Source organism: Callorhinus ursinus, unplaced genomic scaffold, assembly GCF_003265705.2.
Source record: "Callorhinus ursinus isolate GAN/ISIS: 27379988/994484 unplaced genomic scaffold, GSC_fseal_2.0 scaffold48, whole genome shotgun sequence".
NCBI lineage: Eukaryota > Metazoa > Chordata > Mammalia > Carnivora > Otariidae > Callorhinus > Callorhinus ursinus.
The window spans coordinates 9,373,125-9,390,424 of record NW_027397110.1 but is presented as its reverse complement, the minus strand read 5'-3'; the positions used below and the strand labels follow the sequence as shown (position 1 = coordinate 9,390,424).

The following is a 17,300-nucleotide window of genomic DNA, read 5'->3' as shown; positions in this document are numbered from 1 at the left end:
AGGAGGAAGACAAAGCTATAGCCTTATCACTCAGCGAACATTGGCAATATCTATGTATGGTTTCATCCCTAGATTTTCCTGTGTGTGTACATATGGAACATCATATTGTAGAGTTTTATATACTGATATTTTTCATTTAGCATCACAGCATAGCAAAATGCACTCTTTATAAACACTTGTTTCAATGGCTAAGTAGTCCACGATATATGTACCCAAAATGACTGAGCTGGCCTTCTACTAATCATCCTTAAACTATTTCTAAAAATGCTGATAATAGACACTAGCATTTTTTGAGAACTCATGACTTACTAAGCACTGTGCCAAGTGCTTTTCATTTTTTAAAAGATTTATTTATTTATTTTAGAGAGAGAGAGTGTGTGTGCTTGTGAGCAGGGTGGGGGGTGAGGCACGCAGAGGGACAAGCAGACTCCCGCTGAGCGTGGAGCCCGACAAGGGGCTCCATCCCAGGACCCGGAGATCAAGACCTGAGCCAAAACCAAGAGTTGGACGATTAATCGACTGAGCCAGCCTGGCGCCCACCAAGTGCTTTTTATACACTTAAATAAGATCCTTATCGTATTTAATTTTACAATAACACCTCTAGGTAGAGATTGCTCATATCCGTATTTTATAGAAGAAACTAGAGCCCAGGTCCTTGCTATCATACATGACCATGCAGGGAACATCTTTTTACATTGTCCGGGGCAAATGTGACACTCTGAGTGCCAGCCACTCCTCCACCTCCACGCTGAGGGCAGCAGGGGATCAGGTACCCGACCCCAGAGCCACCGCTGCCTGGTCAAAGGTAGCTGTCCACTTGCTGACTGCAGCCCATGCTGGAACCGGGCACTGGAACTCCAGCAAACTCCATCACCATGCTCCGCAGTGACTGGCCTGAACAGATCATCAGTCTTAGGAAGCCTGAATGCCAGACGCCAAGGAAGGAGACAGATGGGGCTGACTTAGAAGCAGCGCTGGAGAGAAGGCAGCAGGGAGAACGGGTGAAGAAGAAAGGAGGGGGTGAAGGAAGGCGGGGGTGGGGGGAGGGGAGAGAGAAGGAGAGAGGGAGAGAGACAGAGGGACAAAGGGAGGGAGAGAAGGAGAGAGGGAGAGAGATGGGGGAGTGAGGGGTTTGAAGCAGCAGTGGGAAGCGCAGGTAGTTAAGACTAAGAAGCTGGGTCCCGGGAACAGTGGCCTGACTAGTTAGGAGCCAAGGGGACACGCCAGTTAGTGAACAATTGTGAAGGGCACTGAGGCACAGCTGTAGGGCGACAGATACCGTTTCCTGGGCTTCCTCCCCTCCCCACACCTCCCTACACTTGTCTCCCCAGTGGCCAGTGCTGTCTCACACCTGTTCTGGGCCTTGGAATGCCTCCATCCTGCTTCCTAAGGAACCCAGTGCACCGTGCTCCCAGTGGTAATTCACCCCAAGGGGTACCAAGGGGTGTGGGAGGAAAATATTCTAATTAATGTCTATTTTTTCTTTTTTTAAAAAAAGATTTTATTTATTTATTTGACACACAGAGAGATAGAGAACACAAGCAGAGGGGAGCGGCAAGCAGAGGGAGAGGGAGAAGCAGGCTCCCTGCTGATCAGGGAGCCTGATGCGGGGCTTGATCCCAGGACCCTGGAATCATCACCTGAGCCGAAGGCAGATGCTTAACGACTGAGCCACCCAGGTGCCCCTAATTAATGTCTAATTTAAAAAAACCAAGAAATTAAGATTACTAACATACAACATAGCTATTGACAACAGAGCGTGTATATCATATATAAAGAAACATACATCCTCAGGGCGCATGCTCAAAATTTCTTGCTGATAGGATACCTGATCTAGACAGTCTGGAAACCAGTCCTCTGGGAGGAAGAATCTAGGTTTCGGAGGGAACATGTGGGCTTGGGTTCTGATCTCGGTTCAGTCACGTGCAAACTGTGTGGCGTTGGGTGACGTACTTAGTGACGCTGACTCCGTTTCTTGGGGTATAAAACAGGGACAGTGCGTGTGCCTGCCACATGGGTTGCTGTAAGGCTGGGCCCACAGCGGGCCTCACGGAGCTGGGCGTACCAGTGAACTGCCCACTGTCTTTCCTTACCTTGCCACTAAGGGAGTTTCTCTCAGCCCGGACCACATTGCCCACCATGTCACAGAAGTTCACCCCATTTGGAAGCCTGTTTGGTGCAGTGCTGTTAAACGGCGGGTACTGGAACAGCTCTACCAGCAGATTTTTATGGGCTATTTTCTGAAACAAAAAGCAGAGTATGGAAGTGAGGTCCGTCATTTGACAGTTTAAAACTAATACTAGGATATTTTCCCTTTTCCATCATGAAGACGATATAACCATCTTCGAAAACACCAAAGAAAAAAAATGGGGGCGCATTCATGACCACAGCACCTCTTCCCAAATTCCTGTTTGTGTTATTTCTGTCTTCCCTTTTAGGCTTTGAGCACCTGTATACAAATATGTATGTGTAACTTCACTCACTTTACAAAACATAAACACACACACACACACACACACTCTTGATGTCCTGCCTTCTCCACTTTAGATTTTCCACATTGCTACACTGTCTTCAAATTTATCACTTCAGATAATAGAGCCTATTAAGGAGATGTGCTATCATTTAATTAACTACTCACTGATGACCTCCAAATAATATTACCATTATTAATGATTTGGAGCATATAGTTTCTTCCCTTTTGGGCTTATTTATTTAGAAATAATTTCAGAAAGAGGCAATATAATAACTATCAAAAATGTGAAAATACAGAAAATTGGAAAGAGGAAACCAATCACCATCACCCAAAGCACCTACTGGAAAGGTTCTGAGGGACTGAGTGACTTTCTAACAGGGCTATGGCCTTGGCATCGGCAGAACTCCTTGATGAACTGCTCTGACCCTGACTCAGACAACCTGGGCCAGAGGTCAGTGCCACCACTGACTAGCTGTGCCACCTTGGGCAGGGCATTCACATCTGTTCGGCCCCCATCAGAGGTAGTCTGGCAATTTTGACCCACTCTTGAGCATCGGGCTTTCTGCCGCGTGGATATTTCCTAGGCTGAGAAGTGAAAACGTAACAATAACAGATGGTTTTGTGTGCTCTGGCATTTAAAGTTTTGAATATATATGACCTGGGTAGTTGAAAGAGCCAGCTTGGGAGAATCTTCACTGGGGTGGCTTCGAGGTGGGGCCAGATTGCTGCTGCAGAGGCAGAGGCCAGCCTGGCCATGGGCGGGTTGGCAGGGGCTCTGCCCATCAGCCAGGTGCATGATGCTGGACAGGCCACTGACCTACTCCTGACTGTCAGCTTCCTGCGGCATCCAAGTGACAGACCGCAGTGTGAACGGGTCTCTTGGAGCGGGGCAGCACCAGGGCTCACATGAACCCACACTAAACTTACTGTTTCTAAGAGGAACCATCTTTGAAGCTCTACAAATAAACAGACAAATGCCTCTGGAACACCCCTCATTCTACCCCTTCGAGGGTGGTATGAGAAATTCCTGCGTTATTAAGATACCTTAAGATGCTCTAAAAAGGGGCACCCTGCTGTTTTCCTGCACCATCACCAGGCAGGTGCCAAACGTGCCCTCCCCAAGACTAAAATATAATTTCGTGCCCAGCAGAAACCAGTCAGAAAGAGATCCAGCAATAAATCCCTTACCCTTTTAAAAAGGAAAGATCTGACATTCCTGGATTCTGAGCCTCTGCAAGTATACTGTGATTTGCTTTGACTCTTGTCTGCAGAAGAATGGAAGAGAAACAGGATGTGAGTAACCATGGGGTCTGTCCCCTGCTGTGCGGTAATCATAGCTGTGATTTTTCACTGGGCCTGAGCTGCCAGATGCCCGGCCACACTGGTAGGCTCACTGGACCCCACCTGCGCTGCTGACTCACTAAGATTCCCCTCCTGATGGGTTAGACTCCCTGCCCCAGGAGGAGCAGACAGAGCATGGGCTGTGAAGGCAGGCTGGGACCCGAATCCAGGACCCACTGCAGACAAGCTGTTCCCTCGCCCCCGAGCCTGTTCCCTCATCTGTAAACTGGGTTCAGTGGCACCTACCCCACAGGTGGGGACATTAGGAAGATTTAACAAGGGAGTCCGAGTAAGAGCTGTGGAGCAGTGCACCACATGGCAGGCCATCTCTAAGTGCGCTGGCCTTTCCTCCTAATTTGCCCAATGCTAGCAACTCAGACGTGAGGCTCCTTCAGAGGAGGACAAAAACATCCCCAGCTGAAACGCTGGATTCCTGCTTAACTGCATTTGAGATACTAACGAAAGCCGAACCCCACAAAACACCAGCAAGGCTATGAGAAAGGATTTTTGCCTCTGTCTCCCGGGCCGTCGTGACTTTTCTCTCTCAAAGCCTTCTTCTCCAACTCGAATCTCTCAATTGCCTTCAAAAACCAAAAAGAAAAGGGGCATTAAGGATTCATTAGATCTTGGAGGGGGATGGGGGTCAGAGACCAGGCCATTTCTCCTGTTGGTGTGCAAAAGGCCTGGAGAAAAGTGGGTGGCACATCCTGCTGTCTTTCCCCCAGGTGCTAGGACCTCAGTGATCGTTGGTGTCACTGACCTCACCCCCCCCAAGTGTCACCACCAATACATCCCCCCACTCCTGCCCTCTCACGCTGCCCCCCCTCCTGGCTCTGCCCCCTCTTGTCTACACCTCTGAGGGGTACAGGATTTGGAATGGGGTTCCAATCAAGCTCCACAGGTTAAAAGCTATTGTTTAAACTCTCTGTAGGGGGGCAATGATACCTACCTTCTTGGGTCCTTGTAAGGATCAGATATAAAGTGCTGAATGCATCTTAAAACACTAGCAAGAGGCTACTGTGTCAGATAGGAGCTGCTCAATAAAGGGTAATTATTATTATTATTAATCACCATACCCTTGACTTCTCAAGAGATTTCTCGTGATCTCTGACTCCCCCCACCCCTAATCCCTTCTTGAGGAAAGACAAGGAAAGAAAAAATGAATGTCAGTAACCCAACAAGTTATACTGATTGTCAACCATGAGCCCAGCACTGTTCTTGGATAATAAAGTTAATGAAGAATTAGGACTCTGTGCTCTTGCCCTTAGGAATTTACAATCTATCTGGACAGTCACATCAGCATACGTGGGCCAATTAAGTCCTAAACTGCCGCGTTTGGGATTCGAACAAATGAGAGTAGTGTAAGTTGGAGCAGTCACAGAGGACTGCCCAGAAGAGATGGGACATGAGTGTTGGGGGACATGATGAGACATCTGTCTGTTGCACTTGATACACTGTGAAATGCCCCTCCAGCTTCCCATCACCTTATCCGAAATCGGCATGTGTGCTGGTGTATGTAGATGGGGAAAGGGGTCACTTTGGTAAGGCTGTCAACGCTGTTACTCCAAAAAAAATAGTCCAAGAGAAAGCATGATGAATGAATTGGATGGATATACGCCAATGTAGCAAAACAGCAATGTCTCTGAGCCTTATCAGGATGCCACTGTAGCCAATATTGTGCGGGCCTTGGAAGGATGGACAAGATTTGCACACAGAGCAGGCAGGATAGATGAACACCAAAAGAAAAGCAAGTTTTAGGGGGAAATGAGGGGACCAGCACGGGGCTGTTTGCGTTTGCGATGACAGCAGGACCTACAAGTGGGAAGTCAACTCCCAAACCTGGCTGATGACCAGCATGGCTGGGGAATTATTCAGATAGACCAGTTCATTAGAGAAGCCCATTCCTGACATCTGCCCTGGGTCATGAACTGTTTATTTACGGAGGCTCCTGCATAGTTCTCTCTTTAAATTTTAAAAACAAGTAAATATTTTACAAGGTACAAAATCAAATAGTGGAGTCAAAAGTCTCCCGCCTAACCCCCGCGGCCCCCCAACACCCTTAGTTCTTGCATAGCCTTCCAGAGAAATCCTGTTCAAATGAGAGCACACAAAACACATAGTCCTGTGTGATGCTCTTTTCACTTTTAGTTTTTTTTTTAAGATTTTATTTATTTGAGAGAGTGAGAGAGAAAGAGAGGGAGCATGAGTAGGGGGGAGGGGCAGAGGAAGAGGGAGAAGCAGACTCCCTGCTGAGCAGGGAGTCCAACGCAGGACTCGATCCCAGGACCCCCAGATCATGACCCGAGCTAAAGGCAGATGCTTAACCGACTGAGCCACCCAGGCGCCCCTCACTTTTAGTTTTTTTTAAGAACCTCCCAGGGGAGTCTGAGGATCAGTTAGGTCTCGGTGTCATTGCTCCAGGGAGCTGGGAATATGAGGCTGAAGTACAGGAGAGAAGCTAGAATTTGCAACCATTATCATTTATTCCACAGATATTTCCGGAGCACCTGCTAAAGGCCAATGCCATGCCCACGTCAAGGATGCAGCGGTGAGCAGGGAATGCCATCCCTGCCTTCCAAGGGCTCGAGGATTAGTGGGGAGAAGCCAGTGATTATGAGGTGATGGGTGCTGCCATGGGGGGGCAGGATGCCAGACGTGTGCCCAGGAGGAGCACCTACGCTAGTCCTGGGGTGGAGGAGGCAGGGAAGGCCTTTCCAGAGTAATGAGCTACAGGCAGAGAGCGGAAGGGAGGAAGGCTGGAAAGGAGAGCTAAGCAAGGTTCGTGGCCAGAGACGAGGGAAACCCACACTTAGGGCATGGAAGAGGGAACAGAAACAGGACCTGGTCATTGGGATGTGGGGAGGAGGATCTGGGGCTTACTCATGTATTAGTATGCATCTATAAAGCACTTCTTCTTCTTCTTCTTCTTTGAGATTTTATCCATTCATTTGAAACGCAGAGATAGAGAGAGCGAGAGCATGAGCAGGGGAGAGGCAAAGGGCGGGGGAGAAGCAGGCTCCCTGCCGAGTCAGGAGCCAGACGTGGGGCTCCATCCCAGGACCTGGGCTCACGACCTGAGCGGAAGGCAGACGCTTAACCATCTGAGCCACCCGGGCGCCCCTCTATAAAGCACTTCTTACGCACCAGGCTCCGTGCTAGATGCCAGCCGGCAGGGTAGCATGGAGGCTGGAGAAACCAGTCTGGCCAAGGTGCTGACTCAGGGGAAGTGGTCACGCCTGGGGAATAGAGGGCAGGGTGAACCACAGCCAACAGAGGTTGGGCAGGGTAGCCTGGGATGGGCTCCGGGGGCAGAAGGCAGACCTGACAGAGCTGACCAGTTGCTTGGGCAGAGGACAGGAAGGACAGGCAAGGGGTCCCTTCCTCCAGGTCATAGCAGGGCCCGAGGCTGCTCGGGCCGGCCCCTTCCTGGTTCTGATTGGCAACGGAGAGCACCTGAGGAGATACGCCAAGGCTGGACAATCTTGAAAAGCCACCGGATCCTGCTTCTGGGAGGAAAACATTCTTTTTCCTGCTTTTTAAAATTACCATTAAGGGGCACCTGGGTGGCTCAGTCGGTTAAGCATCTGCCTTTAGCTCAGGTCGTGATCCCAGGCCTGGGATGGAGCCCTGCAACGTGCTCCCTGCTCGGCAGGAAGCCTGCTCCTCCCTCTGCCCCTCACCCTGCTTGTGTTCCCTCTCTCGCTGTCTCTCTCTGTCAATTAAATAAATGAATAAAATCTTTAAATAAATAAAAAATAAATAAAATTATCATTAAAAAAACACAAAAAATACAGAACTGACCTACAAATACATTTCTGTTGTAAAATACCCAAACACTACAGAAGTATTTAGAGTAAAAAACAGTTTTACTTGCCTTCCATCCCACTCCCCTTTCCAGAACTGACCCCATTGACTGTGTGTATCCTTCCAGACTTTTCTCCTACACATTTGTACATATAGAATGTCCCTCCTGTGAGCCAGGCACTCTTCTCTGCCCTGATTTAAGGGTCTTTGTGAGTTTGAACTCCTCTAATTCTTGCAACAGCCCCGTGAGGGAGATACTTTATGACTGTTATCCTCATTTTCTAGAAAACAGAGATTCACAAAGGTTAAATAATTTGCCTAATGTCACAAGGTGAGAAAACAACCGAGCAGGAATTTAAAGTTGGACAGTCTCACTCTGGAGCCTGTGCCTCTAGGGCTCTGCCCTCTCCCACAGATACGTGCACACGCACACACAAGGTTGCTTAACGTCCAAGCAATCACTCCAAATAGCGTGTGTGTGTGTGTGTGTGTGTGTGTGTGTGTGTGTGTGTGTGTGTGTTTTGCCTTTACTCACAATTCAATTGCTGGGGGAGGGGCGACTGAAACTAGTGGTCTCATTGCTGCATGAGTAAACAACAGCTTAACCTCTGTGAAAGACAATTTGACTATTTACCAAAATCTGAAATTTCAATTCTAGGACTCTACCTGCAGAAATACTTGCAAATGAACCCCAAGATACATATACAGAAATATTCACATGTTCACTCTGATGAAAATACCACTCAAATATTTACCAAGATCAATAGTTGAATTAATTATGCCACATCTAACCTATAGAATATTATGCAGCCATAAAAAGAATGGGGCAGGTCAACAGTACTGACTTTGAAGAATCTCCAAGAGATATTTATGCTAAAAATAAATGAATAAGAAAAAAAAACCAAAGCAGGTTAAAAAACAGTATTTATGGTATGACCTTACTCACATTAAAAAAAGAAAACAATAACTCTAAATATATGTGTTCTACATTTCTAAATGTATAAAAAAAGTTCTGGAAGGATACACACCAAACAATTAATGATGGTCACTTCTAAGGAAGAAAATAGGGCTGGGAGTGAAGTGACTTTCACAGTTTACTTATATACTCGTAGATGGTTTGAGTTATTTATTTATCTATTTATTTATTTAAAAAGTATCTATTTTTTGGGGGGGGGTGCCTGGATGGCTCAGTCGTTAAGCGTCTGCCTTCGGCTCGGGTCATGATCCCAGGATCCTGGGATCGAGCCCCGCATCGGGCTCAATGCTCAGTGGGAAGCGTGCTTCTCCTCTCACACTCTCCCTGCTTGTGTTCCCTCTCTCGCTGTATCTCTCTCTGTCAAATAAATAAATAAAAATCTTTAAAAATAAATAAATAAAAATAAAAAGTATTTATTTTTTAGAGAAAGAGAGTGTGTGAGCAGGGGGTAGGGGTGCAGGAGGAGGGAGAGAGAGAGAGAATCCTAAACAGACTCCACGCTGAGCGCCAAGCTCAATGTGGGGCTCAATCGCACAACCCTGAGATCATGACCTGGACCTTGGACATTCAACCGACTGAGCCATCCAGGTGCTCCAGTTTGAGTATTTTAGAATAAACATGCATCCCTTGCCATTTAAATTAAAACAAAACAAAAAGATGGACTCAAGAGATGAACTGACCCCTAAAGTCAGCACTAGAAAAGTTGGGGGAGAGGGTGAAGCTGAAACCTGTGGAGACAATGATCAGCTCAGGGCCCTGGGGACAGAGGAACTTGGTGGAAAGCAAGCTGCCAAGGGGGATGGGGTTAGGAAATTTAATTGGAGTGAACTGGCAGAAAATATTTGCAAAAGACACATCTGGTAAAGGGCTGTTCCCCCAAATATGCAAAGAATCCTTAAAACCCAACCATAAGAAAACAAACAACTCAATCAAAAAATGGGGCAAAGACTTGAACAGACACCCCACCTAAGAAGATTGACAGATGGCAAGCAGGCATATGAAAAGATGTTCAATAGCCTATGTCATTAGAGAATTGCAAATTCAAACGACAAGGAGATATCGCTATATACTGATTAGAATGGCCAAGATCCAGCATGCTGACAACACCAAATGCTGGTGAGGATGGGGAGCAACAGGAGCTCTTATTCGTGGCTGCTGGGAATGCAAAATGGTGCAGCCACTTTGGGAGACAGTTTGGTGGTTTCTTACAAAACTCAACATACTCTTACCAGATGGTCCGGGAATCGTGCTCCTCATTATTTACCCAAATGAACTGAAAATATATGTCCACACAAAACCCTGAACATAGATGTTCACAGCAGCCTTGTGTATAACTGCCAAAACTTGGAAGCAAACAAAAGGTGAACAGGTAAATAAACTGTGGTGCATCCAGAGAAAGGAATATTATTCAGTGCCAAAAAGAAAGGAGCTATCAAGCCATGAAAAGACATGGCGGAACCTTAAATGCCTATTACTAAGTGAAAGAAGCCAGCGTACTGTAGGGTTCTGACTCTAGGTCATTCTGAAGAGGTAAAACTATGGAGACAGCAGAAAGTTCAGGTGTGGTGAGGAGTCAGCGGGGGTGAAGAGGAGCAGCACAGAGGATTTTTAGGGCAGTGAGACTCTTCTGTACGATACTACAAAGGTGAATATATGTCATTACACATTTCTTCACACAGAATGTACAGCATCAAGAGAGAACCCTAATGTAAACGACGACTTTGGGGTGATAATGATGTGTCCATGCAGGTTCATCAATTGTAACAAATGTACCACTGTGGTGATGGGGACCTTGCCCATATGTTGGGACAGGGGTATGTGGGAACTCTGTACTTTCAGCTCAGTTTTGCTGTGGACCTAAAACTGCTCCAAAAAAATTAAGTTTACTACGTAATAAAATATTATCTTTGAGATCTCTATTGTGCAAATGTGCTTTCAAATAAATGCGGGAGCCCCCAGAGCCCTTCCTGCCGGGAAGCCTCGTCTCAGCACCCATAACTCACCAGGCTGTTGGCCAACAGGCTGGGACTCAGATCGAGCTCAGCAATCCTTTGGTTCACCCGGTGTATGGAGCCAATAAGGCAGGCTGGGAGGGGGGTCTGCTAAGGAAACACTCTGGGTACTGATCACACAGGCACGGGGCAGGCTAGCCTAGCTCACTCTCTTTCTGAGCTGTCTCTCTACTTAACTATTTTCTTTACAAACATTCACACTTCTTTTATTGTTTTAAATGAGTTGCTTTATGAATTCTAAATGAAAATTTGCCATATCCTAGACACCTTAGAAAATATAAAAGGAATCATCCGTTATGCTATCACACTAACAACTTCTGTTAGGATTTGGGTAGATTTCCTTCCAGCATTTTTTATATACATACCTTTTTACATAATTATCATCTCAGTGAATATCTATTTTAGGACTCTGACTTCTCTTCCACTCGTTATTATGATCATTTTCCATAAAGATAAATAATCCTCATAATATTTTATATATATATATATTTTTAAGATTTTATTTATTTATTTGACAGAGAGAGACACACGAGAGAGGGAACATAAGCAGGGGGAGTGGAAGAGGGAGAAGCAGATCTCCTGCCCAGCAGGGAGCCCGATGCAGGGCTCGATCCCAGGACCCTGGGATCATGACCTGAGCCAAAGGCAGACGCTTAACAACTGAGCCACCCAGGCGCCCCAATCCTCATAATATTTTAAATGGCATTATGAATCCATTTAGAGAATGCACCTTAACGCACTCAACTGTTCATGGCTATTGAATATTTAAGTTGTTCGTAATTTCTTGCAATTAAAAATAATGCCATGATGCACATAGTCAGAATACAGAAACAGCTGTTTCCGTATCGTGGATTATTCCTTCAAGGGAGATTTTCAGGTGAGGGATGGCTGGGTCAGAGGGTATCTCGACCTTGTTTATCACTGTTGAAATCTCTGCTCAGCTCAAGGGCCCCTCTTGTTACCCTCTCTGCGCTGGCGTTTCTTTCTGTCTTGGCCTCAGTTGGTCTAGGATGTATCTTCTGTAGAAGCCCCAGCATCCTATCACTCCTCACTGCCTCCACTAAAGCAGGGTTCACTCTTATTTCCATTACCCTCAAGGGTTCTTACAGATGGAGGACACTTGACAAATGAAGATGCCAAGGAGGGACATGACAAATCACAGGAAGTGAAATGGGTTAGTTAGGTTGAGATGAGTGCAGGATTAAGGAGAAAGGGGGGACATTAGAAAAAGGCCCGGGAAAGTGAGTCCCTGAAGCAGACCCTGATGGGATCGCTTGTGCTCATCTCGAGAAGGGTCCCTGAGACGTGCAGAAGGGGAGGGGATGTAGAGGGAAACATGCAGCAGCTGGACTCGAAGGTCAATGAGCTCTTGATGAGACGAGAGGACCTGGGGTTATTTATAACCCGAGAGGGTTATTTGCCGGATAAGCTCTAAGGTCCTCCAGAAATGGGCTTCTAAGGGTCCCTGGCAGAGCGTTCGGAGTCAGAAGTGAGATGTGGATCAATGAAGGCAGGGCTAGAGAAGTCAGATGCTGGAAGAGCCCCGGGGAGGGGGGATGCCAGAAAGGGCAAAGTCGGAGCCCAAGCAGAAGGTGGGACAGGTGATGAGAAGAGGCGATGTCAACTGCAGTGAGAACACCAACAGAGTTGGGTCTTCAGCTCACTTATCTGGGGGCAGAGGGCTACCCCGGGACTTCTTAGTTGCTATCTATAATTCTTTGGAAGACAGAAGAGGAAGAATGAGACAATGGAAAAAAAAATGAGCTTTTTTTTCCCATCTTCTTCCCCATTCTTTCAACAAATATTTCCAGTACTTCTTCCTCTGGGGCCCTGATTATCCTAGAAAAATAAACTCAAATCAAACAATCCGTCACAGTCTCACAGGTTCTTTTAGAGGACAGGTAGGGCTTAACTAACTGAAAAAAATTAACGAGCACAGAAGGAAAGGAGCTGATTGTGCGTGTCACAGACACAGGCACTGGTTACCCCTCTGTGGCAGGTGCATTTGGCCTGGGTTGTAGATGGCACCATTGAAGGATACAGGGTGGGTTGTCCTCCGGGCTCTTCTTCAGGTCATTTTTCACCGCATCCCGTGTCACAAGGGAGACAGTCAGGTGCTCATCCACGGGCACAATTGGCAAGGCAGTGACATTGACGACATCCATGTTCCTGAAATAAGCCATTGTCCAGTTTCTTGTAAAAGGATAAAACAGTAAGTTTCCACTTAAGAGCCTCCCATTTCCTACTCCATTCTTGTTCTCTGTTCCACCAGCCTCCTGGAAATCACAGATAAGATAGAACCATCTTAGAAAACACAACCACGTTCATCTGGTAAAGCGGGGCTGATGGCAAGGCATGTGCTCCGTGCCCCGTGGGGAACGGAGGCCATTGTCTGACAAGCCCTTCTGAGGGATTTCAGACATATACACTTTTCCTTTCCTTTCGATGCTCCCCCTGCTCCGCGCTGTTTCCCATGAAAATTGTTCTAGTTTTATTTATTTATTTATTTATTTATTTATTTATTTATTTATTTATGTTCTAGTTTTTATTTTTTATTTTTTAAGATTTTATTTATTTATTCGACAGAGAGAGACACAGAGAGAGAGGGAACACAAGCAGGGGGAGTGGGAGAGGGAGAGGCAAGCTTCCCGCCAAGCAGGGAGCCTGATGCAGGGCTCGATCCCAGGACCCTGGGATCATGACCTGAGCCGAAGGCAGACGCTTAACGACTGAGCCAGCCAGGTGCCCCTCTAGTTTTTGAAATAAGGAGACGAGAGCGATGAAAAGGCCAGGGCTCCAGGCCGCCCAGCAAACCAGTTTCCAAGTTAGAAAGGAAACCAAATCCCCATCTCTCTGAGACTCATCTGCCAAGTCAGAGATCTGGATTAGATTCCTAACACCCTTTTCAGCTCTCAGACACTAGGACTCTGTGACTCTGGGTCTATCTCCTCAGCATGAGGCTCCTGATCTACCTGAAGCTTCCTGCTGCCTCCCAGAAAACTGGCCCCATCACTACTCTTCCTCCTGGCTTTGGAACACTCTGGCTGGACTGCTCTCCTGGGTCCTTGCTTATTGGCCAGGAGTTCATACTACCATCTGTGGCTCTTCCAAAGCTGGAGCCCGGGGGCATAGGCCTGGTTCTAATGAAGTAAGACTCAGATCGGCCCTCAATAAGCTCATATGTAATGGAAGGAGAGGGAAAAGGTAGTTCAGTGGGAAAATTACCCCAGGGGCTCACCACATTGTCTTTTCCTCTCCTTGTGCTCGTGGCCTTCTGCTCTGGCTCTTCTCCGCAGCCATACATCCTATAGGCCTGCCCGACTGAACTTCCTCCTGGTCCTTGCTCTGCTATGCTCTTGGTGCCTCTATGCCTTTTCACATGCTGTTCCCTCTATTCCACGCTCATCCCACATGATATATCTTTTGGGGAAAACCTTCTCTTATAAACAGTTTTTTTGTTTTTAAGTAGGTACCACACCTAGCATGGAACCCAATCCAGGGCTTGAACTCATGACCCTGAGATCAAGACCTAAGCTGAGATCAAGAGTGAGACGCTTAACCAACTGAGCCACCCAAATGCCCCTCTTTTGGAAAACCTTCTTTTTTTAAAAAATTATTTTATGTATTTATTTGACAGAGAAGAGACAGAGAGAGAGGGAACACAAGCAGGGGGAGTGGGAGAGGGAGAAGCAGGCTTCCCGCAGAGCAGGGAGCCCAATGCGGGGCTCATACACAGGACTCCGGGATCATGACCTGAGCCGAAGGCAGACGCTTAACCGACTGAGCCACCCAGGCGCCCCTGGAAAACCTTCTTGAATTACTCCAGGCCATTAGTTACTGCCCCTCCTCCGGGAAGCTCGGGATTCTGCTTTCACCTCTCCATTACTGCACTTACAATTCTGAACTGGAATTATTTGCTTCCACATCTTTCTCCATTAGGCAAGTTAATTCGCAGGGATTAGGTACACTCACTAATATTTGACTCCCTCTTAGACTCACTCACCGTACTTCTTTCTAGTCCGAAGAAGCTTGGGGCTGTCCCAAGTCAGCTGGATTGCAGGAAAGGCTGTCCCAGGCCCAGGTCAGTACTATTTCCTCCTTCTAGCTCCTAGCCTTTCGCTATGTAGGCAAGAGGGAGACGGTAAGGAGGAGGCAGGTGCATTGCAGGGCTTCTCACTTTCCTCCCACCAACTCCCCAGCATGACTACGGCATGTTCTCTGAGAAGCAGGCTTAGGGCGACTCTGTCAAGAAGCCTCTTTTTTATTTTTATTTTTTTTAAAGATTTTTATTTATTTATTTATTTATTTGACAGAGAGAGACACAGAGAGAGAGGGAACACAAGCAGAGGGAATGAGAGAAGGAGAAGCAGGCTTCCCGCCGAGCAGGGAGCCCGAGGAACCCGGGACCATGACCTGAGCCGAAGGCAGACGCTTAACGACTGAGCCACCCAGGTGCCCCTGTCAAGAAGCCTCTCGCTTTAGCTTTACATTCTTACTCATGCCGAATGGAAGAATTGGCTATTATTATGGTTCTTAAAAGAAATGTTTAAAATACACACTCTGTTCTCTTCGGAATTTTTCATCATACCCTTTTAGGTATTCTCTGAAATATGATAAGCCTTTACTGTCACTCCTTGGGAAGGAAAAAAGGATCGGGGACAAAACGAACTTCACTGACTATCTACCCTGTGGGCCTCACTGTGCTGTGTTGGGGGCAGACAAACATTCCGCCCTCGTGTTGCGCATATCCTGACACCTGGGATTTAAACGTCCTCTGTTTAAAGTTAACACGTTAAACAATTTTAATGTTTAAATAAGTTAAAATGATGCTGATTTTGGAATCAGACTTTTGTTCAGTTTAAACTTCAGCTACTCAATGACGATTTACTGAGTGCCCAACACAAGCCAGCAGTGTGCTCTTACTGGGGACAGGGTGGTGAGCAAGCTAGACTTGATCCCTTCCTTAATGAAGCTTATGTCTACCAGGGGAGACATGCAATAGTCAAATGATTACATAAATAATTGTGAATTATAACTGCAACCAGTGCTTTGAAGGGAAGCATGCAGTACTGTGAGATAAGCTGATATTAGGTACGGATCTAGTCAAGGTTTGAAGGAAGATCAGGAGTTAATTAAAGGGGGACGGGGGAAATACCATCCAAGAAGAGGGGAGAAAGTGTAGACAAGTAGGAAAAGGCTAGATCTGTGTGTCACAGTAGCCACTAACCACATGTGAAATTGAGCCCTTGGAATCTGGTTAGTGTGCTTGAAGAACTGAAATTTTAATTTTAATTAATTTAAACTTAAAAACTGAAGCAGTTGATTATATGTTGAAATGATTATATGTTAACATTGATTATATGTTGAAATGATAATATTTGGGACATAGGAGTTAAATAAAAGGCTCAAATTAATATAACCTGATTTATTTTTTATTTTATTTTATATTTTTTAAAGATTTTATTTATTTATTTGACAGAGAGAGACACAGCGAGAGAGGGAACACAAGCAGGGGGAGTGGGAGAGGGAGAAGCAGGCTTCCTACCGAGCAGGGAGCCCGATGCGGGGCTCGATCCCAGGACCCTGGGATGGTGACCTGAGCCGAAGGCGGCCGCTCAACGACTGAGCCACCCAGGCGCCCCTAACCTGATTTTTTTTTTTAATCTTTAAAATATGGCTACTAGAAAATTCTAAACGACACATGTGGCCCCCGTATGTTTCCATTGGATAGTTCTGGGTTAGACCGTGCAGTTTGGTTCTAGGACATAGAACTCTCCCCTTTTCAACGCACTGGGGTGTAGTTGGAAGAAAATTGCACTTGGGGCCAGAGACCCATGGGATCTGGCTCTCATTGGATGGATGACCTGGTGCACTCACTAGGCACCCAATAAACATCCCTTCAACGGCTCTGGGTTTATTTCTTCAAATGGAACCAATAATACACAGGACTTCAGGAGATCTGGCGTTGATCCTCGAGTAGTTCCCTGCCCTTGCTCACTGTGCCACCTTGAAGTGGTCCCTGGGCCTCAGTTTCTCCTGCTCGTAAAAGCCGATCAGTGTCGGGACGTGGGGAGGTGGCAGCGTGCGGAAGAGGGCAGGGCGGGTCATCGTCTGTCTGTACGTCTTACCTGAAGACATAGGCGGAATGTGACGAACTTGGGGCCGTTTCCGCCACGGGTCCTTCAGCGGACCCCGCAAAGTTCTGGATGGGACATCCGACACCTGTTGCCCCCACATGCACCAGGAAGGGGTGCCCTTTGCTTTGCGGTCGGGGAGGAGGAAGAAGAGGAGGAGGGGCGTCGGGGAGAGGCCCATTTTGCTACTGTGAGTCCTGGCGTTCTCAAGGCAACGCCAGGCGCTGTCACCACTTCCACCTTTCCCACAACAATGGAACCGTGGTGAGCCACCGCGGCGCCCGCGACACGCCGTTACCACGGTGACGGCCCCAGGTGGCTGGGGAGACCAGACCAATGGGTTTGTGGTTCCTCTTCCCAGTCTCTAGCACGGGGAATGTAAGTGACTCCAGGAGACATCCCCTCCGGAGTCTCTTTAATATACCGAGGGCAGTCCTCAAGCGTTTCTGGTGCCTCGCGTAGGCTCCCGTTGTGCCCCGCACCGCGCCGGGCACCCCCACCTCCCGCGATGGTAGAGTCCGGGGGCGGGGATGCGCATGCGCACACAGGTGGCGGGGGGC

At 47.2% G+C, this 17,300-nt stretch overlaps 1 protein-coding gene across 1 annotated transcript in view; it reads right to left on the bottom strand.

Annotated features, from left to right (window-relative positions):
* Positions 1 to 12,789, bottom strand: part of FAM227A (family with sequence similarity 227 member A) — a 59,801-nt gene extending 47,012 nt beyond the window's left edge. Inside the window, exons 1-5 of the mRNA XM_025881556.2 lie at positions 12,648 to 12,789; positions 10,598 to 10,680; positions 4,326 to 4,395; positions 3,662 to 3,738; positions 2,094 to 2,240 (exon numbers count right to left, since the gene is read on the bottom strand). Coding sequence (XP_025737341.2) covers positions 2,094 to 2,240; positions 3,662 to 3,738; positions 4,326 to 4,395; positions 10,598 to 10,680; positions 12,648 to 12,789 — 519 coding nt within the window. The remainder of the gene's footprint in view (positions 1 to 2,093; positions 2,241 to 3,661; positions 3,739 to 4,325; positions 4,396 to 10,597; positions 10,681 to 12,647) is intronic.
* Positions 12,790 to 17,300: the final 4,511 nt, after the last annotated feature.